Here is a 26,735-nt window from a genome sequence, read left to right on the forward strand (position 1 = left end):
GCAGCTCCCGGCCCCACCCGCCTCGCCCACCGGCTCAGTCCATCGGGACCCCGCGCGCCCGAGGGTGTCTCCCCGTCACCCCTCCCGGCTCCCCGCATCGCGTCCTCCTCCAGCGCCGCGGGACGGCGGGGCCGCCACTGGAAGCGGCTGAGAAACGCCCCGGGGAGGAGGATCCCGCGGACGCCGCAGCCCGAGGTAATCTCCTTGGACCCCGGGCCGGCCCGCGCCGCGCCCAGAAAGCGGACCCCGCGGCGCGGAACGCGGGCTCCGGGGTGGCACACACGAGCGGGACAAGTTTGTCAAGATTTCAAAGGTCCTGAAACTGACACTCCTTTAGCCAGTCTCCTTCCTCCTGATATTAACAAGTTTATTTAGACAATGAAAATTAGAGCCTCCGGGATGACTGTGGGTTTGTAAGTACAATCCTGAAAGTTTTTGCATAGCCTGAGTATTTGTTTCTGCCTGTTTATTAACTGTGTTAACTCTTCAGCTAGCCAAAAAATTGACATTTAAAATATTGTTTGAGGAACACTGCAAGTTCTCTGTTGCGCCTGGGCATCGTGTTATTTACCAGCTTAGTTAGCATCTGTCTTCCCGAGTGGTACCGAGCCGGTCCCTGGGCGATGGGTCTTGCATGTGACACTCTTGCCCTCTAGTGCCTCACCAGCTTGGTAGCAGTTTGATAGCTAATATTAATAAGATGTTACATAACACAAGGGGCCTGGGCCAGAACTGCTGTTGCTGGCACTTGTGCAGCCAAAAGCCTGACTGATGGTCTGATGGTCGTAGCTACCGCGATTTCCGTGTCTTTTCAATCGATGGAAACTTTCTCAAGCGTTTTCTGCTCTTTCAACTTTAATTCCAGGTAAGTGCATCTGTTTATTCACACTATACATTAATGGCTCATTCAGAAATGTAGAGGTTCTTAGTAAGAGAAAACTACCTTTCAACTAATCTAAGATTTTCAGGATTTAACAAGGACCTCATTTTTATTATAATTTATAGGTCATTTTGATTACACTAAGTAAAACAAAGGAATATCTTATTGTGGGGTAACTTTACAACCTCCCTTTCATAAAATTGAAGTACCTTACAATTAAGGTTATTCTACAGATTTCTTAGAACATATGTCTGTTCTTTGATGGCCTCGAAATTTTTAGTCAACTTCAGAGATTTTATTTTAAATTATATAACTAATAAAATACAACTAAAAAAAAAAAAAACACCAGCCTAAGTATTGAGTATAGAAGCTTTGTATGAAAAGAAAGTACCTTTTTCTTACATTCAACTTGTCCACTTTTTTGTTTGGAAGAACCAGGTCGCATTCTTTTTAAGAGGTTTACATGTGTCATCTTCCAACTAGAGCTAATAACTGGAAATTACTTAAGCCTCAAACTCAAAGTTGAAATTTCATCCATATGCTTATAAGTATGGCAACATATGTAAACTGAGGGAGTTCTGAGAAATCACTCCTAAGTAATGTAAATAGCTATTCTTAATATTAGAGTAAATGCAAATAAGATACAATGACCAATAAAACTTATGTGAAATCTACATTTCCTTTGACCTTAAAAAACATGATTATCAACTATTGAACATTACTATTTACCATAAAACAGCAGTACCATATGGAGGAGAAACAAACATCTGATATAAGATGATAGGTGTTTTGTTTTGTTACTTTTTCTTCGACCTTAGCCCCCATTATCATATTTGAGGTTTTTTTTAATAAATTTGAAAGAGAATCTTTTGAGAAACAGTACTGAATGTATGAAGAGGCTTGCCCTAACCAAAGGTCTTTTGAAAAACATGTCTCCAGTTAGCATAATATCTACCATCTCTGTTATATTTTTATTGCTATTGTTTATGATCTTGATGGTAAAACAGAGGATTCTTTTTGTGTGTAAGTAAATATTACTAAGTCGGTTCATTTCATCTAGATCATATATTTTGCTTTAAAAGTTATTGTGAGCTAAAATCTAAATATCCAATGACTGTTCAATTCAGAATTTTAAAATCATAAAGATTTTACAAATATTACTTTTAATTTGGAGACTCTCATTATGTGACTTTCTTGAAACCTGGTTGAGTCTCAACTGCTCTCTGATCAATAGTGCCAACTTTTCCCCTTAAAGATGTGTTTGTAGAGGTATAAAATATATTGAAAGAAAGCTGCATTTAAATATTTTGTGATTGGTATGCTATACTAACATGGATGCAGAATCGGTGATAAAAATTTCATCCTCAACTAAATGAATACTTTTTATTATAACTGCTTAGTTGTAGAGAATAAGGGAATAAGCAGTGACATTTACTTTTCCCATGCTATCATTACCAGCATCAGCACTCACACTGAAGGACATGAACTCTGAGTACCTGCCTAGAGTAAAGGATAATCTGCATTGTGATCAGTTTTTCTGAACAATGTCCAAAACTGTTTATGACTGAAGTTTCTCTTAGAAAACTAAAGAATTGGTTTTGAAAAACCAATTGGTGTGTTGGTTTGTCTGTTTGTTTTTAATAAAAACTATATCCTTAGGCTTGGCGTATCACAATGAGTGATTTATCGCTTCATGTTACTCTGAACCTTTTTCATCAATTTCCAAGTTGCACAACTAGAAAATAGTCAGGCTCTGCTGTAATTAATGTGTATAATAAATCACTTCAGGAAAAACTCCTACACATTACCAAGGCCTGTAACTTTGATTACCTGTTGCAAAACGAGAGATTTTTTTTTTAAAAGTATTGAAGTGCTATGCCAAACATTAAGTATCTCAATGATGGGTATCTTTACCTGTCATTTTTAATAGTTTTTCTTGGAAAAGCATGTTTGAAAATAACATGAAACTAGAGCTGGATTCTCGCCTGACCCTACCATGAGGTGGCCTTAGACATTGCCTTCCAGGCTCTGATCACTATGGTTCCCTCATTTGAAAATGAGAATCTCGGAAATCCTTTTCTATCCAATTTGATGTCCAATATTACCATAATTTTTCTGGCCAATAAGATAAACAGACATTAAAAAAAAAAGACAGAAGAGTACAAAACTTAATCTATTGATGAGTTCTATCAAGCAGGATTTTAGTAGTATATATGTATGCCATTAAAATTATAGTTAATACTCATAGAAGGATTTTATCTTTCATTAGACACTGTTCTGAACTCAAGCCATTTTTACCAGTTCTTGTTCTGCATTTGAAATTACCTTTGATTTTAAAAAGTAATTGCTGCAGTCATTCAAGAGAAATATATTCAGCACCTATTGTTGTGCAAGGCTTAAACAGTGGCAAGAGTGCCAGGACCGTAACATGTGGTACCTTCCCTGTAAACAAAGTCTAAGATGATTTCTTTCCCCTCTCTGCTAGCCCAACTGAGTGTCACCTGTTCTAAAAGATGCCCCAGACAACAAAGAAGAATTTGATTAACTTCTTTCTCGCTACCTACAGTGGCTAGAGTAATTGTACCAGGACATTGACCCCCCTCAAGATTCCCTATCATATTCTCATAGCCTTCCTCTGCTCATTTTGCATCATACCCGCCTCTACAGAACCGGTCGCCTCTGTTTATCTGGTTAATGTCATCTGCCTTCAGATACAGCCCAAAGCTGATCTGTAACTTTACATCTTATGATCCAGACAGACGGTGAGAAATTGGGTTAATAATCTCTTGCTCCCATGACTCTGAAAAAGGACTGATATGGCAGGAGTTAGATAATATCCTGGAGCTCATGGCGGTAGTCATTATGCTCTGCTACCGGGCATTTGTTAGTGTATTAGTTCTAGCTCAATTGAAAGGACAAGGGCAGACATCCTCCCCTTCAAGCCCCCCTGGCAGGACATAGAAGCAGCAGTGGGATGGTTCTCTTCTTTCCTCACTGGAGAGCCTAAGAGCAAGAGAAGTGGACAAATGTATTCTGCCCTTTGATATTCCTAAGTAAAAAGGAGGAGGCAAAATTACCATAGAAAGGCATTTTGCATTTTTAATGTGTCGAGCAAAGTTAGTGCCCCCAAGTGCTGCTTTTACCCATCCACCTTTCAAAAGAAATTCCCAGTTCTAGAGAGTGTAGTCTGGGTTGTACACCATGCAAATTAGCATCTTACTTCCCACCACAGCAGGGTTTAGTTAGTGACACACTGTCACACATTCTTTTCCAGAGAAAAGCATGTTCCATGTCAACTTTTGATTTTTCCAAATTGCTTTTAGTAAATTTGTATTTGAGGCCCCCCAAAGCATTTTTCAACACTATAAAACACATTCAATTTTGAGAAAGAGGAATGTTGTCAAGATCTTTTAAATATCTTTCATTTATGTTAGAACCTGAAGTTCTTTAGTTATTAATACTCATTTTCCAGATGGCAATCTTTTTTTCACATTTCTTGTTCTGCCAACTGCAACATGATTCTATTTCATTTAGAAATTGATTTTTACTTTAGGATGATGGTGGGTGTTCATGGAAGAGAAAAGATAGGTTACAATGACAAGGAGGTACTTCCCTTGCAGCTATTGCAACATGTTGCAAAAATGTGTTTGTATATACTCAATTCACAATGTATATAGGAAATGGCCTGTGATTTCAAAAAGTAATTGTTCCCTCTGCTTTTGTTCATTGTAGATAATTAATGACTAAAGTATCCTTGGAAAAAAAGATGTTTTCCTTTTCAAATGTTCATAAAACATCCCTAGCCACATCTGAACTCTGAAAAACGTCCAAATTGGGGAAAGTAGGTATCTGAGTATGATTCAGTGAATGGTACACTCTGGATGTGTCTGATTTATGATCTTGGTCAAGGGGCTTGCTGCCATTCATGGTTTTTTACATTATCACCCTCACTGAGGACAGAGTGAGTTAGAGGGGATCTGTTCATGCAAAAAGCTTTTACTTAATGTCTACCCTACTTTATGAATGCAGCTGATACTTATAAAATTTAGTAGCGGCTCCTTTTTTCATTCATTTAAGAAGTACTCACTGAAATGTTCTTCCTTCAAGCCTTGTTTTGACATCCAGAATGTAAAGGTGAACAAGACAGGTACTTAGAGATGTTTTCACTCTGTGGGGAAATACTCCACAGAAAACCGCACACCTATTTATAGCTCCAGAACACACTGCAGAGGTAAAGTAGATGGTAGTAAGAGAGCAGGTCAGAGGGGACCTCACAGACCTGGGGGATCAGGGAGGCTTTTGTGAGGCTCAGAACACCAGATTTTAGAGGATGAAGACAGATAAAAAGTGTATGTGGGGGGAGTGGTTCCGGGGGGGGGGTTCCAGACAAAGAAGAGATCCTGAATCAGAAAGGAAGCTATTTATGGAGTGGGGGGTGTGGGGGTTGCTAAAGAGGACCCATTTCCCTGGAACTTAGTAGAGCACATACCATCAAACAAGGCCTAAGATGGAAGAGCAGGAAGCAGAACTCATAGTGTCTTGTGGAAAATATTTAGCAATTTGGGTTTAATCATTAAGTGAAGCAGCTTGAAGAAACAGAATTGTATTTTTATGCTGAATGAAAAAGCACAGAGGGTAGCAAGTGTGTTGGTGCGGAGGTTGGGGGTTGGCATAGTTCAAGTGCAGAGGCTACTGCCTGGGAAAGGAAAGAGGTACACAGGGTCACATCAGTTTAGGGAGATAGAGACCAGAAGACTTGGCTTATTAAGATAAGCAGGGGGCAAGGAGGAAAAGGTATCAAGGATGTCACCAGGTGGTGCGGGGATGTTGAGATGGTTTGAGAGAGTAGATAATAACTTCAGTTTTGGACAACTTGAATTTGCCCTATGACCTTATTCTAGTGGAGTGAAAGTGGGGCACAGTTACTGTGAGTTGTTGATGTTATTTTATCAAGTTGATAGTTCGATTTAAAACCCTAGAGCTTCAGAAGAAAAAGGTTTGTGTTACAAATAAACATTTGGAATTTATTGGGGCACAGATGGTAATGAAAACCAGGGAGTATGTGAGCTCGTTTGGGGAAAGAGAAGGAATGGGAAGAAGCCCAAGGATGGACACGGTGCTGGCTATGCCTCTGACTGGCCTCCTTCCACCATTCCACTCTGAGACCTATCTGAATTGTGATCCCTGCACCAAACGTGGACTTCCTGTGCTCCCCCAAATCAGCTCATACCAAAGTGCTTATAGCTAGCCCTGTATGAACTCTTGGTGCATTTCTGTTGACCATCCTCAAGAGTATTTCTCTTACTTCATGTTCATATCACCACCACCACCATCATTATTAATGTTCATTCTATCCGTCAAACACTTCTTTACAAAGAGCTTTGTAACCTCTCCCATAATCTCAATTTAAACCCTATTAGAGTTTCCCGTCTTCTGAAGGTCACAGCCACCTGATTTCTGTTTCACCCATGGAAGGGATGGGTTGTAGCTGCCTTTTCCCAGTGGATGACACCTTCCACACCACGTCAAATTCAAATTGCCGTTCGACCATCACGAGCAGTGGCATCATGCAAGTCCTTTATCCTTAAAGCCCAACACTGGATTTATATAAAGTGTTCATTCATCATAGAGGTGCAGCCGCTCTGGTTATCCTGCTTCCCACAGGATGTTATTTCATTCCAAGTGTGTTCTAGTAAATAACACCTGATGACATGGTAATGTTTATAATCAGGCCAACCTTGCCACTTCCCTGTATCCACTATGACTATTCCAAAATGACTGTCTGAATTGTTTCTTGATTAATACACATATACACATGTTGATTTATGGATGCAACTGGAACTTATATAATGTTATAGTGCAATGTTATTTCATTTTAAAGTATATTGAGCTCCCTCCCCACTTTCTTCCACCTCCCCATGACTACTCTAGTGGCCTCGATTCTGCAGTCATTTCTGGACATTTTTTTAAATTTATTTATTTAGTTCTGTTCAGTTCCTTTGTTATATTCTCTATATGAGTAAAATCATCTAGCAATTATCTCTCTTTTTCTGGCCTATTTCACTTAGCATAATCCCTTCCAGTTCTATCTGTGTTCTTACAAATCCAAGACTGCATTCTTTTTTTCTTATCTTAGTAGTAGTCCATCATGCATACATAGCACATCTTCATAATCAGCTCTTTTGTTTGGGGGCACTAAGGTGGTTTCTCTAACTTGAAAACAGTTGCAATGAACGTTAAGAGTGCATATATACCTTCAAGTTAGTGTTTTTACACTTTTGTGATAAATGTCAAAGAGAGGAAGATGGGAAACTAACAGGAGTCATATTTATATTTAATCTTTAGAGAATTTGCCATACTGTTTTTCCTTAAGGGCTGGACCAATTTGCATTTCTGCCAATAGTGTGTGGGTGCCCCTTTCTCTCAACACCCTCACCAACACTTGTTTCTGATCGTTTTGATATGTGTCATTCCCACAAATGTGAGCTGGTATCTCATTGTAGTTTTGATGTGCATTTCTCTGATGATAAATAATGGTGAACATTTTTTTCATGTGTCTGTAGATAATCTGTATGTCTTCTTTTGAGAAGTGTCTATTTAGCTCTACAGATTTTTTTTATTTGTTTTCTTGTTATTGAATTGTATTGAGTTCTTTGTAGATCTTGGCTCTTGGCTCAGTGTCAAATATATGATGCACAAATATTTGCTCTCACTCAGTAGGTGTCTTCTGTTTTACTGATAGTTGCTCTTTCTCTATAGAAGCTTTTAATGTTAATGTTCTGTTTATTTGTTTTTATTTTCCTGTTGTTGGAGTCAGGTCCTCAAACACATTCCTAAAGCCAATGTTGTAGCATATTTTACCTATTTTCCTTTAGGTATTTAATGGGTTCTGTTCTTATATTCAAGTCTTTATGGTGTTTATGGTATATAAGATAATGGTCTTGTTTCATCTTTCTGCATGTGGCTGTCCAATTTTCCCAATACCACTTGAAGAAACTTTCCTTTCTCCATACTCTTGTTTCTTTGTTGCAGATTATTTATCTTTTCTTTTGCTAATATGGTGAATTACATTAATGTGTTGAACCAACCTTGCATCCAGGGAATATATCCCACTTGGTTATATATATAATCCTTTCAATGTGCTTTTGAATTTGATTTGCTATTATTTTGTTGAAGATTTATCATATGTGTTCATCAGGAATATTGGCCTATTGTTTTAATTTTGTTAGGTCCTTGTCTACTTTTGGTAATACTGTTTAATGTTAGCCTTATAGAATGTTTTTGGAAGCATTCCATTTTCCTCAATTTGGGGAGCATAGTTATCCTTTCGTCTTTGAAGGTTTGGTAGAACTCAGAACTGAAGCCATCTGGTCCCAGGTTTTTGTTTTGAGGGAGAATTTTTATTGTTTCAATTTCTTTGTAACTGAACTGCCCAGCTTTTCTGTTTCTTCCTAATTCAGTCTCTTAAATTTGTATGTTTTTAAGAATCTGTCCATTTTGTCAAGATTTTCCAATTTGCTATCATAAATATGTCCATAGTATTCTCTTATGACCCTCTGTATTTCTGAGATATGTGTTATAACTTCTGTTTTATGTCTGGTTTTATTTGAATTTTCTCCTTCTTTTCTTTGTGAGCATGGCTAGTGGGCTTGGGTGTTTTGTTTTGTTTTTTTCCAAAGTAAAAACTTTTGGTTTCATGAATATTTTAAATTGTTTTTTTTTCTTTCTATTTCATTTTTTTCTCCTCTAATTTTTAAAATTTCCTTTCTTGAGAATAACAGTTTCTTTGACTTCAGTGTAGTCCCTATCATAGGTTGAAGAGGTGGCAAAATTTAGCCATAATTGTCAGCTCTATACTGCCAATAAAGACAGTTGTGTGCTCAGGAACTCTGACATGGAGGTCACTGTGCCTGTTGGGAGACCCCTTCACACCATGCAAAAGCCAGTAATTGTCAATGCATTTTTGTAAGAGCACTTCAAGTACATAATCATTACTACGCTAAAGTGTTTCTTTACTGATCTTGTTGACCTTTAAAAATGTTTTTATCCTGTTTCTTGTTTGAAAGATAACTAGGAATAACACAAGTCCTGTGTGTATATCCCTGAAAATTGGTGTCTATGGAGGTAGAGGAACATCAAATAGATAATGTTGCTAATAATATTTTTTGTTTAACTTAACTTCAAGTTATGTACCTTATTCTAACATAATTGGACTGTATGATTTCCTCCTCAGATATAGTCACCATCATTCTCCCACTACCAAAGCACCCATAGTTCCAAAAGAAAAGTAATCATAGAAAGACAACATAGGACCCTCCCTGGTGGTGCAGTGGGTTAAAGCACAGCTCTAAGAGGCTAAAGCCACTTCAGCATGAGTTTGATCCCCACCTACCCGGGAGGTGATCCACATGGCAAGGCAGACTTCTCCTGACCCACCAGCGGCTCCCCTCAGCAGCGTACTTCAATGATCTGCCTATTCTGCTCCCCACTCTGTCTCTGGTGAATCTTCTCACGGCCCCTGCACCTCTGGCCTTTACCCCAGCTCTGTATGCAGAAATAAATAAATCTTTTTAAAAAAATAAATAAAAAGACTACATAATCTAGGGGCCTACTCTAAAGGAGGGATGAGTAGAGGTAATCAGGAAATTAGGTGTTAGATTTATATAGAATATCAAGAATTGCTTGTGACCCTCCCCCAAGTTCAAGTATTTCGTTGACTATATTACAACATCCAACTATATTACAGAGCACTATGCTTTTGCATATGGAACATTTGTGTTCTCCCCATGTATCATTAAGTCACTTATCTGAAACTTAAGTATACATTACTAACTCATGTCAGTTTCCACTCTAAATGTCTGTGCTTCTGTTACTGACTCCTTTATTCTTTTAGTCTCCAAAGCATACCCATCCCCCAATCGTAATTTAACAGTAATCATGTCCTAGTCTATTTTCCTCCCAACTCTCTCTGTTTTCACTCTCCTCCATAAATGGACTAGTCTGGACATATACATCCCTATCTTGAATATGTGGCAGCCCTTTAGCTAGGACTCCCCCAGCTCTACCCACTTGCTCACTGTACATTTATACTGCAGCATAAGTATGTATTTATACATTTATACTGTAGTATAAACGCTTTCTGTGTTCAGTGGATGCTGTCTGTCCACCCCCAATATCATTGCTACAATAATCATCTGTAAATACTATTTTTATTGCCTTTCTTCTGTTCAAATACTTCTGCTACTCTCTCTTTCCTAGTTGACACTCATGCTTCATAGTCTCTCCCAAGCACATGCACTGATCTGCAGCCTTCTTTTAATCAAATATTATTTCTATTTTTAACCAGCACACAGCATCCATTTTTAGTTTAGTATTACTCATATAAACAAATTGTAACCCCTTCATTTCTTCAACCTTACCAAGTTCTTTCTGCCTCAAATGCTCACCTCACTGTCATATCCAAATCTTGCCCTGCACACCATGTCACTCAAGCATTATATCTCTTAGAAAATGCCACTTACTTACCTAAACTTCACTAGTCTTTCTCATTCTTTCTTCACAAACTTGTAACAGATACACTCTGTACAGCCTAAATTACTACTTGTTAGGTATGAGCTAGTATTGGCTGTTGTTTCACAAGATAACTCTTATGTCCCCCAGTAGAGATAACACTTCTGGAGCCAAGGTTCACTATTTCTTCTCTTATGTCTGCAGAACCTACTCAGAAAATCCAAAGTAGGTGTTCAATGAATACCTGATGGCTGACTGCAGAATGACTGATCTACCCCTTGTATGGTTTAATATCCAACCAAAGTTTTGTTTTTTTTTATCCTACACTGAAATGGTATAATTATATTTTCTTCTTATTAAATAAAGCAGATATTAAATATAACAAATTTATCATTATAACCATAGTAATAGGAATAGACATGTAATTTTAAAATAGATCATGCCATTATAGTAAAGCACCAGTATCAAATTAACTGTAAGGATAACATGCCACTGTATTCAATTTTCACAAGCAGTCATTGAGGCTTCCCCTGTGCCTGGCACTAGAGGCTCAATACAGACAAAAAGAAGCAGTATCTCTACCCACATGGAGTTGACAGTTAGATGAAGGGGACTGACTTTAAACAAAATTTGATTACAGTAATGCCAGAAGAAAAAAAGAGAAAGGTTTCCCATAATGACCATGTGTAATTTCCGTTTCTGACCAAGTATGGAGTATCACAAAAGACTGGAGAGGAGAATTTGTACGGAAGAGAACCTCTCAATGTGTACCTGCTTTCCCAGTGAGGCCCCACTGTGAAGAGTTCAGGAGCTGCCCTTTCACCCCCCTGCAGAAGAGTAAGAGCAACAGTTAAGGCAATTCCAAGACTTTCAGAGGCAACAGAGACATGGGAAGTAGATGTGGGTGAACAAGGTTTCAGTAGGAACGGTAAATTCTGAGTGACCACACCAGAAATTAAATTCAGCCACAACAAAGTAAAAGGTATAGTCGAAAAAGGTTTTCAGGGAAAAAAAAAAAAGTAGAGAATTTTAATGGATCCATTTAAATACATTAAACCAAATCCTACCCTCTAGGATATACACTGGAATTCCTTTTGGCTTAAGGAAGAAACTTGAAGAGTTTAATGGAAAACAGTCCATCTTTTATATCTACTAATGGAGACAGTAGCTTGGATCATTTTCTAACATCCATCTAAACAGTAATGTTCCTCGCCACCCTGCCTCATCACAGATAAGAATTGTATGAGTTGCATGGCTATCATTTCTGACAATGGGAACAAACTGTGAAATACCATTACTAGAAATGCAAAATATGATCATACATTTTTTATGGATAAAAATTATGTATAAAATTTCTAACTGTAAAAAATAATTTTTATCGACTCATCCCTGCTTTCTATAAAGTTCCATCTATCTCAAATGACCATTCATATCACCTCACAGCATCAAGGCCCTGCCCAAAGGCCTCCTGCCCCTTCCCTTGTCCCCAGTCTGTAAGCTCAGGTGCTTCTCATGTCCTCTTTCTTCATTCATCCCATTACAGCCATTTGTGTCTAGTCACTAACTCATCTATTATTGTTATTTTAGTCACTCTCTCTGCTGAATAATTTTGCATCCTTTAAGTAAACAAACTCTGATGAACATTTATATTTTAAATAGAAAGGTAGTTCCCCATAAATATTTGAATAAATGATAACTATTCTAGATATTTGAATGAGACAATATCAAATTCACAAGATAAATATGATTTTATCCCATAAATGTCCTTCAGTTGTAATCCAGAATATTGTATATGCACAAAGATAAGCATATATAGTATTCAAAATTATGTCCATTTCATCTGCAAATATCAGAGAAAATTTTTAAAAAGATTTATTTATGGGGCACTTCCTGGTGGTGCAATAGGTTAGGACACAACATTGCTAGCTAATGGCAGCCACTTCAGTGGGAGCTCAATCCCCAGCCCCTGAGGGGACCCACATGGCGCAGCAGACCTCTCCTGTCTCACCGCTGCTCCCCGCAGCAGTATATTTCATTGATCTGCCTGTTCTGCTATCAACTCTGCCTCTGGTGAATTCTCTCACTCCCCTGCACCTCTGGCCTGTACCCCAGTTCTGTATGCATAAATAAATAAATCTTATAAAAAAAGATTTATTTATACATAAAAGAGCTGCAGTGTAAGCCAGAGGAGCAGGGGTTGAGAGGATGCACAGGAGATAGAGCAGGGAGCAGAACAGGTGGATCTACTGATATATGCTGCTGAGGGGAGCAGAGGGTGAAACAGGAGAGGTCTACTGCACCTACATGCGGGTCAGTTCCCTGGCTGGGGCTTGAACACATGCTGCAATGACTGCTGATAACTGGATAGTGCTGAGACTTCATCCTTTTTTACCACCAGGGAGGCCCAAACATCACAGAATCTTAAGAGTCAGAATATTCTTGGTGATAATTTATTTTAACCTCATCATTTCACTTGGAAGATAAGGGAGTCAATGGAATACAATTAGGGAGTCAGAGGTGTAATGAATACCAATTCTTTTTTATTGTTAAGGTCTTTTTTACTAAGTTGATCTACAACACTATAGATGTTTTAGTTGTATAGGTTCACACTTCTTCAAATACACATCATCAGGCACCATCAGTTGTCCACCGGAGTCCAATGGCATCTTCCCCCTTTGTTGCCTCCTCTGATAACCTCAGTTCTACATTCAGGTTTCAAGAATTTGCTTTGTTTTGGTCTTTTCTGTTTCTCTGTTTCATTTTTATATGCCACATATGAGTGAAATCATGGGATATTTGTCATTCTCCTTCTGACTTATTTCATGCAGCATAGTCCCTCCCAGGTCTAGCTATGTTGTTGTAAGTGGCAGTATTTCGCCTTTTTTTGTAGTCAAGTAGTTTCCTGCTCTGTGTATATACCACAGTTTCTTTATCTGCTCACCTGTTGTTGGACACTTAAGTTTTCTCCATAAGTCATCTGCTGTAAACAGTGATACAATGAACATAAATTGCTATAACTTTTCAAATTAGTGTCTTTGTAAGAATAAAATTTTTCAACCACATGGTAGATTTATTTTTGATATTTTGAGAGAATCTCCATACTTTTTTCCATAGGGGCTGTATCGGTCTACATTTCCAACAACAATCTCAGAGGGTCCTTTGTCTCCACACCGTGGCCAACTCTTTCTTTCTTTCAATGATCCCCAAACTTCCAGAACATATCAAATGTGATGTTCCCTACCAGTGATTGCTGTCTCATCAGCTATATTTCAGGTTCCCTTATGCACAATAATAAGACCTTTCCTTGAAAAAATGCAAGAACCTTGCTAATAAACTGAGAAGCAACAAAAAGTTACCAAGTTTATTCAAAATTTACAGGACTTAAAAGGGATTTGTATTTATAGAATAACAAGGTACTTCGTGAAGTTTTTATTGTTTTCTGAAAACCCTTTTATAGTGCTTTTTGGGGTGTGGGAGAGAGTCAATAGATGATTATTGAACTCTTCTCTAAAAGCAGAAGCAGAATCATCAGTGAATCATTGGGTAAATGCATCCTGCCCAAAGATGCAAGCTGTCTCATGGAATCATAGCAGAGTGCCAGCAACTGGGCAGGCATTTCAACCTTATAGTCTTTTCACCAAAAAAACTGGTCCTGACTTTTTTTTTTTACCATGTAAATATACAGATCTAAAATGACTGTTTGGTTGGGGGGACTTATCTGAATTTAAAAGTGATTATTTCAGTGATAGCGATTATCAGATGGTTGTTTCTTTAATAAATTTGCAATGTAAATAGAATGGCAAAATCCTATGTCAAAAGCTATGCAAAGGGAAAATTAGTGTATTACAGTATTTTATTACATAGGTACAACCAAATATGAATTATATATACATAATGTGTACTTAGAAATATGTGTAAATATATCTATACATATGCATTGTTTATTTTTATGTACATATTTAAACACAAGTAGTGTGTGTTGTGTGTGCAGTGTATGGCTCAGCAGGCCTCTCAGTGACGTTTAGTCTATATCAACTACAGAGTTTGATGCAGAGCTCTCAGTGAACAGCAAATTCTTGTTAGCCCAACAGGGATACAGACATTCTTCTCAGCAGCACCACCTTCTACCTTGTCCTCCTACTCCCTGTTCTGCAACTGGGAGAAGAGAGCTTTCTTCTTTACCAAATACCAGTTCATATCTCTACCAGCCAGCCCGTGTCCTGGTCACCAGGATAAGCAATGTGCTTGTTTTAATACTGCAGAATGAATTTTACATTCTGATCTTTTTTTTTTTCTTTTCAGACTGTATTTTCTGTGAACCCTAATCAAGTGATACAAATGTGCTGCAATGGTGACATAAATTATTGACTGGACTGGAAAAATAGCAGAAAACACCATCTTTTCTACTTTTATGGTGCTTCTATTTGAACAGTCTGAGGGACATATATACAACATGAGTTTTATCATGAAGCTTCACAGACACTTTCAAAGGACAGTCATTCTACTTGCCACATTTTGTATGGTGAGCATTATCATTTCTGCCTATTATCTGTACAGTGGCTACAAGCAAGAAAATGAAATCTCTGAGATGGCCTCAGAAGTGGACTGTGATGACTTCCAGCACCTCCCATACAGGCTGATGGAAATGAAGACCACAAAGCTTTCTGATGCCTCAAGGACTGATACCACGGTCCTGGTGTTTGTGGAGAGCCAGTACTCATCACTTGGCCAAGATATCATTATGGTTCTAGAGTCAAGTAGATTCCAGTACCACATTGAAATTGCTCCTGGAAAGGGGGATCTCCCAGCACTTACAGAAAAAATGAAAGGCAAATATATTCTCATTATTTATGAGAATATTTTAAAGTATATCAACATGGACTCCTGGAATCGAAGCCTGCTTGATAAATACTGTGTAGAATATGGCGTGGGTGTCATTGGATTCCACAAATCTAGTGAGAAGAGTATACAGAGCTTTCAGTTAAAAGGTTTCCCTTTTTTCATATATGGAAACCTTGCAGTAAAAGACTGCTGTATTAATCCTCATTCTCCATTACTTCATGTGACCAAATCTTCTAAGCTTGAAAAAGGTTCTTTGCCCGGAACTGACTGGACAGTTTTCCAGATTAATCACTCAGCCTACCAACCAGTAATATTTGCCAAAGTAAAGACCCCAGAAAACCTTTCTCCTCCCATCTCGAAAGGTGCTTTTCATGCTACTGTCATCCATGACCTGGGGCTTCATGATGGAATACAAAAAGTTTTTTTTGGCAACAACTTGAACTTTTGGCTGCACAAGCTCATCTTCATAGATGCTGTTTCCTTCTTGTCAGGGAGGAGGCTCACATTATCCTTGGACAGGTACATTCTCGTGGACATTGATGACATCTTCGTGGGAAAGGAGGGAACAAGAATGAACACCAATGATGTTAAGGTAAGCTGGATTATGTCACAGTTTCCCGGTTTAGTTCATTTCTTAGTAGGGTGAACAACCATCGCCATTTGTACAGGACTGAGTACCTAGATGATGGGGCTTTTATCAAGAAAATCTTAGGCACAATGGGTTAGTTGGCTACCATGTGTATTAGTAATAAAACAGCTAAATCAATAGCATATTTCTCTGAATCAAGAATGAAAATTACACTAAAGGTTTGAGTGTGGCAGGTTCAGAAATTGTTTGTGGTTTCAAACTAAAAAGTAAAACTTATTCTAGAATTTCTCTAACTTAGAAAACTATTACTAATCTAGGAAGACTTTAGTCCACTTAAATATGAAATTAAAATAAATAATTTAATGAAATAAATAGAAATAGAGCATTTTATTTTAGAAATTTTCAAGAACTAAAGACATCAAATAAAGCACATTTATATGTTTTTGCAAGTCAAAGGTCTAGCTCATTTTCTTTTATATTTGCTTGAAACTGCAAATTAACACTACTAAGTATAGAAAGCTGTGACTATACAAGCACACTTAGTCACATGTAAATACAAAGATTCACATAAACTTTTGAAATGTATTGACCACCTCTAATATATATAGTTGAAGCCCTGTATTTTAAGTATATTAGATTTCTTCTTGTAAAACTGCTGCTCTTAGTAAATAATTATTTGAAGATACTTATTGTAATGCTTGTGTTACATAAGCTACTGGTTATTTAATGTTAATGAAATTTAAGATTTAAATGACCTTGTTATCTTAGTTTTCCATCCAAAATGCCATGGGATTCCATCTCTGTTTTATTACATGATGATTTCTTATAAAAGTGAGAGGAGAGAATTCTGATAATTTTTATTCTGTACAGCTATGACCTTTTGGTAAAATATGAAGAACTAAATCAGATGGAAAAATATCTTGAAAGTGCATTCTTTTCTCCAGATACTAAGCATCTGGCAAATCTGAAAAGAAAAAAACCCTCCATATTCTTAGTGATAATCTTCCTTTTAACATGATAGAAATTAATAAAAAGGTTGTGCTTTAGTTTTTACTGTCTTTCAAAATACAGCTTTGAAAATACAGATAACAGCACACTGGTAATTTAAACATTTATTACATGCTTGAAAATTATAAACAGTACATAGTTCCTTTCCAACTTTTCTATTTCAAAATATTGTGATAAAAATATTTTAGATTTTATTTCTAAAATAAAATGCTCTAAAGCTGCCAGAAACATGTTATTATGCCTATAAAAGCTCTGCGTTTTTGCAAACCCCTACTATGTACAAGTATTTTTATAGTTTATAGCTTTTTTAACTTTTAAAATATAAAATGCCTTTTATACTCTTAAAGTTAAGCTAATTTAAGTCATATAAAAACCTACAATCTTAATGAGCAAATTCATGTAAGAAATATTTTATGAATTGTACACATTTAGATTAGGAATATATTTTCTAACTAATCTAAGGACTTAAAAATGAGCATGATTTGGTTTACATGGGCTTTAAAGCTGCTAAATTGTATCTGGTATTTTGTCTCAAACACTAATTCATTGTAGGCAATTTCCATTTCTAAATGCACTCATTCATTCATATTTTTTTATTGATTCATCCTATAAGTAGTTATTAAGTAGGTATTATATGTGAAGCTTTCTTGGTAATATGTAGATAGATACATAATACATGATTTTACTCATTTGGAACAAAGACAGCTAGATAGCAGGCAAGTACAGGTATGGAAGCTTAGGAAGCACATCGTTTGTGATTGTGCTGAGCATCTTTTCTGCTTAGCTTCTGAATGGTTGGTAGTATCGCATGTCTGGAAGAGAGGCAGACACTGGGGGTAGAAAGATAAATAAAGCCAAGTTCTGCTCTTAAAGTGCCTACTCCCAGTAGAGGGAGCAGGGAGTAGATAGCTGGAAGAGATAAATAGGTAAACAGTTCACAGCGGGGTAAGCACAGTGGTAAAGGCATCCGCACAGTTTTGTGTGTAATGCTGGAAACATAATGCGCTGTGTGCCAGAAATTACTGAGTCCTGCTTAGCAGTACAGAACTTTAAGATAGGGCTAGAGTGACAAGAGGATTTGGTAGACTATGGCAGTAGTATTTAGACAAAAGAAGGCAACTTCTTGAAACCAGGAAACTAGACTACAAAGGGGAAGAACCAAGAACTATTTAGGAGGTAAAATTAAACAACCGAATAACTGGATCAATGGAAATGAAAGAGAATCTACTCAAGGATGACATTTTTAGATTTTAGCATCAGTTAATAACAGGTGATCATTCTGAGAATGGAGAAAGCGGAGAAGGCAAGAGGATCACAGTGAAGGTCATGAGAGGTCACATTTAAAATGTGCATCCGGGGCAAGGAGGTGGAGATGTTTAACAGGCATGAGAATTCTGGGTAGGAAGGATGTACTTTGAGGTCATCATTCTATACAAGGAATGGTTTGAAGCACCTAATGGTTTGAAGTCACCAGCAGAAGGGTTTATAGAGTGATAAGGGAAGGTGACTGAGTGTAAAACCTTGAGAAAAACCATTTGTCAGAAACGTAGAGAAACAGGACCCTATGAACAAGAATCCAAAAGAATAATCGAAGACCAGGAAGCTCAAATGTCATATTAACCCTGGGAGTAAAGAGCTTGAAGAAGAGATATCTGCAGAATTAAATCCACCAGCAGGGTCCCCTCAAGTTAGGACTGGCAGGTTTCTTCTGGAAAAAGAAAAGTGATTGGAAACTCTTCCAAATCCTTCTGAACGGAGAGCTAGAGGAAGGGGCACAACTGTAGTGAGTCTAGGAACATCTTAGAGGGGTAAGGCTAGGAGGAAGCAAGTGGGGTCCTCACCCAGGAAATTTTGATCTGAAAGAGAAAGGCATAATTACCTGGAGGAAGGACTGGCGCTCGAGTGGGTAGGGTTAGGCCCAGGCAGACTGGGATGATGCATTCCCTAACCAGCTAGGGTGAGGGAGGGATATTTTCCTATGAAGAAAGATTAAATAATATGCAATCCAACCAAAGATCATAGATTTGGTTATAAACAATAGAAATATTTTAATCAAGTTCTTTTTTATAAATCACTTGTGAATAAATACCTTCTCCTTATTTGAAATATTAAAAATATTGGGAAAATCTGAAAATGAGAAATTGAAGTTAATGTAGAATGTTATACAGAAAGACAGTAAATAGCATGTGCATTTGAAACTATTATACCAACCAATGCAAAGACTTTTTTTTTTCCTTATGTAAAGCAAAAACTATTTAATCAGAATATTAGAATTAGCAAGGCAATAGCAGTTTTCAACTACTTAGCTGCTGAATAACATGAGTAGCTTTTAAGGAGCCTCCAAGCTAAAGAAACTGTGACATAGAATAAAAATGAGTTTTCACGAAGACAAAAATACACCCAAACTAACCTGTTATTCTCATTAGCTAAAGAGTTTATAACTTACAAGTCGTAGCTTTTAAAGAATGAAGAAGATAATTTTGAGAATTAAAATATTCTTCAAAAGTGGCAATACTACAATTAGGGTGAAGTCAGAAATGGTGTGTGTGTTTCTTGAACTATAATGAACAGGACTTGTCTCAAACAGACCATGAACTAGTCTATTCAAGTTCCTGGCCCTCCCTGGTGGCACAACAAATTAGGACGCAGCACTGCAAGCTGGCGAAAGCCACTTAAGTGCGTGTTTGACCCCTGGCCCCGGAGTGACCCACATGGCGTGGCAGACCTCTCCTGACCCGCCCGCTGCTCCCCTCAGCAGTGTACTTCAGTCAGTCTGCCTATTCTGCTCCCCATGGTGAATCCTCTCACCACCCCTGCACCTCTGGCCTATACCCCAGTTCTGTATGCATAAATTAATAAATCTTTTAAAAAAATAAATTCAAGTTCCTTGTGTTCTTGGGGTGTATGCATTCAGACTTCCTGAGACTAAGCCTACAGAAAATTTCTGGAGAGGAATGTGCAATATAGACAAATGTGTTTTTCCCATTAAAACATTTTAAAGTTAGACTTTCAGCATGAGTCAATGAATATTAACAACTCAAGTTCTCTTGGCCTCAAGTCCACGAGACATACAATATTTCATGTAGCACGTCACCCGGAGACAGATCGACAGCGGAACAGAGAGGAGACTAGTATAGGTGGTCCTTCAGGGTTTTACTGAATTCTCTGCAGTTATTCTCAACAAAAGACCTCATATTCTCTTTCCCCTATGTTTCTCTTTTCTCTTTCTGCAGAAGAGATACTTCTTTTTCTAAATTTAACAAAATTTCTAACATTCATGAGAAAACGAAGGGCCATACCTGTGCCTTTACAGAGGTGCCTGTCCAATGACAGCCTCCCTTCCCCTCACCTCACTACCTCAGACCATTCTAGCTTTCCCAGACTTTACTAGTCCTTCATATGGCTGCGAATTACTGCTTAAAACACCCACATTTTTTAAGCCATCTCACAGAGAGGGGAGATCTTAAATCTTTAATAAAATGTCATGAGTGATGTATTGTTGTTTCCCTCTCTATCTGACCATACAAGAGGCCTAGGGAAAAGAAAACACTGGAAATAGACGTAGGGAAGCCATAAAGCCCTTAGAAATCTGTGGCATGGGGCTGGCAAGGCAAACTTGGCTGACTTCTCAGGCTCCAAGGGGCTGCTCAGGGAGCTGCAGGGGGAGCTTACACAAGCACACTAGGGCCCCAGCTAAGGGAAAGTCAGAGGTGTCATGAAATCACTGAAATAGAACTGAACATTCCAAATGTTTAAGGGGGGTATGGGTTGTAACTGCAATCAATTATTCTGTCATGAGTGAAAAATACAAAGTAAACAATTTCTGTGGATAGGTCACCATTTACATTGCTCTGAATGGCTGCCAAGGCCCTTACAGAGCACTAATCCTTTTTATCCCCCTAAATCCATATTTCTCTAAATTCTTTCCATTATTTCTAATGTTTATTATCTTTTATTTTCTAATTTCCATTTTATGTATTTAATTTTAATTTTTTAATGGATGTAACACTGGTTTGCAACACAGTGTATGATTAGAGGTATAGGCTCACTCTACCTTCAGATGGGGTCATCCCACCACCAAGGCACCCACAATCCTCCACCTCACTGTGCTCCCTCCCCACTTTACCCTCTAGCCTCCCCCCCCCACACACACACACCTATTTGTGGTCAATTCTCTCAGCTTTTATGGATTATAAATGCCTTTATTCACCTTCACCCTTAATAGCTTTGTTGGATTTAAAGCTCATGTGTAACTGTTGCTGCTCTTGTTAGGAAAATTAGGTCTTCCTAGGAGTTACCTGAATGTATGAAGCAACAGAATATGTCAAAAGCCCCTAGATCCTAACTCTTTTTTCTCTTTCAAAAATTCAGGTAACCTGGGACTGTTCTTACGAATGTACATGAAATCACTCTCTTACTCTCTCTTTTCCCTCTTATTTCCCTCCTTCCCAGTGTGTGTGTGTTGTAATAATTCTAAATTTGATATAATATGATTTATAATAGACACTAAGATATAATACTCTCCATATTATCATCAAAATCAAATAGTCATAGTATGCTACCAATTATATAACAAAGAGTTGTTTTGTTTGTTTTGTTTTGTTTTGTTTTGTTTTAAAGATTTATTTATTCATACAGAACTGGGGTACAGGCCAGAGGTGGCGAGAGGCTTCACCAGAAACAGAGTGGGGAGCAGAACAGGCAGATCGACGAAGTACACTGCTGAGGGGAGCAGCGGGCGAGTCAGGAGAGGTCTGCCACGCCATGTGGTCACCTCCAGGGCAGGCGGGGATCGAACTCATGCGGAAGTGGCTTTAGCTTCTCAGTGCTGTGCTTTCACCCGCTGCGCCACCAGGGAGGGCCAACAAAGAGTTGTTTTAAGGAAGTCATTTTCTAGAAATAGTGGTGATAACTTTAAATGGACAAGTAAAAGCAATACATGCCAAAGAGAACTTTTATATTCATAGTCTACTTACTTTAATTAATTTTATTTATTATTTTTTTGTTACATTATGAGATGTAACTATAACTATTAAGGCATTATTTATTATCCAATGACATTCTCAAAGGAGTCCTAAGTCATTTAAAGGAGGCCCAGTGTGTTATTGACATCAGTGTGTGCACAGAAAACTTGGTCTTGGGCACTGCAGTCATTCCCTGTGTGATAAAGAGCAGGGCCATTGTGGATGGCACCAAAGCTCAACCAGGCAATGACAAGTTCCGGGCACTGGACTAGCAGGAGGTCACAGGAGGAAACCTTAAGATTTAGGTTTCAGAGATACTCTACTCAGTTAAGAAAATTATTAACATCTGCACTGTCAAAGTGCTATAAAAAAGATTTCCAGAGACAGACTGATGAATAATAAAACACATTTTCAGAAGGGAAATAAAAGACAAAGAATATCTTAGTATTTCCCAGTTATAAGGTTGTATCCTTCTCTGGGTTAAGAACTGCTATTTTTCTAATATGTGGGATTCTAGTAAGTAAATTATACTTAAGTGGATTATACTATAAGGTCCATAAAAATGTAATTATTGTATAATTATTTCATTAGGGATATAGTCCCAGTGTCTTAATTTAGCAATTTTAAGTGAATTAGGGTGACAAGATGGCAGATACTTTTGGTGCTAGATCAGTTAAAGAACAGGAGTTGCCTATCCTTCTGATGATTTACATTACTTCTTTCTGTATGTACACAGATTTACATTCTGTGTCTTAAGGTTCCTTAAGCTGACACAGTTTTTTTCCCAAAAAGAACATAAACAAAATAGAAAATTGTAATAGATTTAAATCACCAACAGTGGCTTAAAATTACCCAAATTTGCCCCCTCCCCCGCCCGCCCCGTGGTACACTGGGTTAAAGTGCGGCATTGTAAAGCAGCCACTGCAGCAAGAGTTTGATCCCCAGCTGGGAAGGAGACCCACATGTGTGGCAGACCCCGCCTGTCCTGCTCACTGCTTGCCTCAGCAGTGTATTTCAGTCAGTCTGCCTATTCTGCTCCCCACTCTGTTTCTGGTGACTCCTCTCACCCCCGCACCTTTGGCCTGTACCCCAGTTCTTACATGCATAAATAAATAAAAATATTTTTAAAATAAAATTATCCAATTTATTATTTTATAAGTTTAGGGTCAGAGGTCCAACATGGATCCCCCACACTGTACCTCCTACAAGCTATTTTTCACATAATCATACCATCAATTCTTACACCAACGCAGTCCCCCAAAAGACATTAAACTTTTTTCCTCATTGGGAAATGAAACTTTGATGGCACATATATGATCAAATAATTAATTCAGCTCTCTGAGTCAATTTAATAAATGGAGGAAATTAAATTATTGCACTTTGCTTTTAAACTCTTAATACTTAACACTGTGACAGTTAACATGGGTGAACCAGTAGCCCTTTCTTCACTTAAGTAGTTTAACTTATCTCTCCAAAAATAACGTAGTAGGAGTAGATGTGTGGCTATCAATAACCCACCAGTTTTCCCAGGAATGCATCCATTATGAGACTAATTAAAAAGCAATGAGGACCAGTTTATTAGTTCTACCACAGTTACTAAAGTGCCAGGCACCATTTTAATTGCACTTTCTTTTTCATTTTCTTCTCTTGGACTTGTGTCCCCGTTCTTGTTTTATTTTATCAGTCTTTCCCCTCTATGGACTCCTACTCAACAACATCAATCCAAAGACAAAAACTGAGCTCCATTCTACCTGCTTGTCCCTTCTCTTGGCTCCTTTGCCTTGGTTCCTTGGTGTTTGCAGTTATAGTCATGATTCTTTTCCCCCTCTTTAGGGTTGCATGTTTTTCAGTAATTAACTCTCTCCATTTTTCCCACTGTTCTATATCTAGTAAGTAGAATCAGCTTTCCAGAAGATAATGAAAGGACACAGTGTTAGAATCAGCTTTCCAGAAGATAATGAAAGAACACCCAATTGGTTTGGGTACTGAAAAATGGTGATGGTAGGGAACCACCTCTTCACTATTCTTGAATTCAATGATCTATATAGTAGGGGAACGAGGTTAGAAGCAAATGATCTATATACATTCAGGCAACACAAAACAGAGTAACTGCTTTTTTAGGAATCCTGAAAGAAAAGTTGTTTGATAATCTTGACTAAATTAATTGAGTGGTTTTGACAATAAACTGCTTAGAGGTTAGCAGTTCTGCCATCTCTAGGTAACTGATACTTGGAACCTGACAGACTTAGATTTCTGGGACTCTGAAAAGCATCTTTAGGCAATTTTGTACAACATTTTAGCCAAAAATATTTTACAATATTTTCAAGAAAAAGGTATTACAATGAAAACTCATTTTAACTCTATTGTCTTTGACAAAAATATGTTGATATTAAAAAGATGTCTGCATAATTTGCTACTCTGATTTAGGAATGTAATATACATAAGGGAATAAAAGACTAAAAAATACTTTCCCAGTCTTCTTTGTTTTTTTATCTGATACAGGACATAGCTGTTGGACTGACTGAGGGGTAGGTGAACAATGGAATAGGAAAGCTGTATTCCCTATTCTTTTTAGAATATTCTTGCTAGATCTAGATCTCCAAAATCACTGCTATCTGCAGCTTCACAGGAACTACTAAGGGCTCAGCTATCATACTCAGGGAGGGTCCAGCTGCTCACTGCACTAAAAAAAGGTGCTTTTTCCCTAAATGGGCTCTGTCATGGTATTAATCACAGCACTGATACAAGGCTGTCCATAAGCTTTGAGGGTTATGCAGGATCACAACACACCCCATGCTCAGTGCTCTGGACTTACAAATAAAGACTGTGTCAGCACAATGCCCTCTAGAACAAGAATCTTAGAAGGGAATTCCTGGCATGTCTGAGTTTTTAAGCTATCTGCCACTTCAGTCCACTTGTGCATGGAACTGAACACCACTGAGGTGCAAACTCATCACTGAAGTTAAGCTTATCCTTTAAGTAGCTCACAGACAAAACATTCACCACTTTATGATTGTGTTTTTATTGTCGATGTGCCAAAAACAGGAATTTTTTAAGTTAACAGGATGTCTCAACTGCAATGTTTTAGTAAACAACACTAGGGTGCTATAGAATTTTTTAAAGGTACAATTCAAGAATTTGCCATGGTGTCATCATAAACAATCTTACACTGAAAGATGTTTAGACATAATCATTTATCATGATGAGACTATTTTCATGAGTTTCCAGATCACAGAAAAGGCAAAATAATCATTTAAGTGTTTGCTTAAAAATTCAGAGCTCCACATCTCAAGTTCACAGGTTGTAGCTTGGTGATGTAAGGAACCTGCCTACTTGATATGCTCACCTAGATAAAGCCAAGGTAGACAGCAGAGAAGCACATGAGAGGAAACACTGTTTTGAGTATATTGCATTTAATATTATGCAAAACGTAAAGACATGGATCCTATTATCTTTCTCTGAAGAAAACACATTAAGTTGATTTCTGTATAAAATACTCAATTTTCTCTGTAAGCAAAAATATAATAGAAAGAGATCAAAACAGAATTAAAAGTTTTGTTACAGAATGTAACCTGTTGCTGGAAGAGTTCTTGATTTCATTTCTTTTTGATTCATACTCCAAGACTGTGTGACAATATTTTGGCAAGTGTGTATCCATGTGAAACTTCTTGGGGAGATGAGTAGAGCAGATCAGCAGTTGAGGAAGTGATTCTTCAAATGGATGGTTTAGTGTGGCCTAGTAAGAGACACTGGGTATATATATTTTTAAAGACTGATTTATTTATTCATATAGAACTGGGGTACAGGCCAGAGATGCAGGGGGTGAGAGTATTCACCAGAGACAGAGTGGGGAGCAAAACAGGCAGATCGACGAAGTACACTGCTGAGGGGAGCAGCGGGCGGGTCAGGAGAGGTCTGCCACACCATGTGGTCACCTCCGGGGCAGGCAGGAATCAAACTCATGCACAAGTGGCTCAAGCTTCTTAGTGCAGTGCTTTAACCCACTGCGCCACCAGGGAGGGCCAGAGACACTGGATATTTTTACAAAGTTAAGTAGTAAAAAGTAATTGCTTCTGTGATCTTATAGGAACCTATACATCAGTTAAGTCAGAAGAGATTCCAGAAATACAGAAGGAATGAGCTTCTGTAATAAGAAGGATTTCGCAGTATTTTGTGGGTAGGAGGATGCAACAAGCAGTTGAGGGCCAGAGAGAAAGGAGAGCTATGTCACATATTCTTTAAGTGCCAAGGCTTATTAGATGTTCCTGTAGTGGATTATCAAAGAAATTATAAATATTTGGACTGAATTGAGTAGAACAAAGACATTCCACCAGATGACTCAAAAGAAAACTGTTAACATGAGGAGTATTTTTGAGGGAAGAAAAGAAAAATCACCCTTGGAAGCTTTAACCTCCATACCAAACATTTGTCTTTGAAAATCTACAGTTAGAATGAATTAGTTGATGTGTCTGTTTGTCCAAAATGAAAATAAATTGTGAATGCTTTCAAATATGTAAGCAATACCTGTGCTTTGTAATAAAGACAATCAAACAATTTAGAAAAATCACAAAGAAGGAAGAATACTCCCCTCAAGTTCCTCTTAGATACTGGATTTAGTTATTCATTAATGTTTGGAAATATGAAGGTTACATATTTTAATTTCATTAATGTTTTATTTAATTGTGACAGAGGATTCACATGGTCAGATTTTTATCACTAGTTATATTTCTCTTTTGAGAACTGACCTTTGTCCATCTTTCTGTGGGATGTTTGTTTCCGTTACTGATCTGTATAATGCTCTCCCTTAACAAGGAAAAATAACTTGGAGATGACAGTGTATGCACCTCCCCCCTGCTTCACAGGTCAGAAATTGCTTTCATCCAATCACATCTTTAAAGGGAGGATTTTGTTCCCTTATACCTACAGTCTCTCTAGGCAGCCA

General features: G+C 37.8%; 1 protein-coding gene across 3 annotated transcripts in view; it reads left to right on the top strand.

Annotated features, from left to right (window-relative positions):
- Positions 1–33: 33 nt before the first annotated feature.
- The window catches only part of NDST3 (N-deacetylase/N-sulfotransferase (heparan glucosaminyl) 3), a 139,699-nt gene continuing 112,997 nt past the window's right edge, over positions 34–26,735 (top strand). For 2 of the 3 annotated variants that reach the window (XM_012727971.1, XM_012727972.1), the window contains exons 1-2: positions 34–195; positions 14,693–15,824. In XM_012727971.1, coding sequence (XP_012583425.1) covers positions 14,802–15,824 — 1,023 coding nt within the window. In that variant the 5' untranslated portion in view covers positions 34–195; positions 14,693–14,801. Of the gene's footprint in view, positions 196–609; positions 866–14,692; positions 15,825–26,735 lie in introns of those variants that run through there. The other variant, XM_004686630.1, reaches the window with a different exon arrangement.

The sequence above is a fragment of the Condylura cristata genome, unplaced genomic scaffold (genome assembly GCF_000260355.1).
Source record: "Condylura cristata isolate star-nosed mole 26May11 unplaced genomic scaffold, ConCri1.0 scaffold00021, whole genome shotgun sequence".
NCBI lineage: Eukaryota > Metazoa > Chordata > Mammalia > Eulipotyphla > Talpidae > Condylura > Condylura cristata.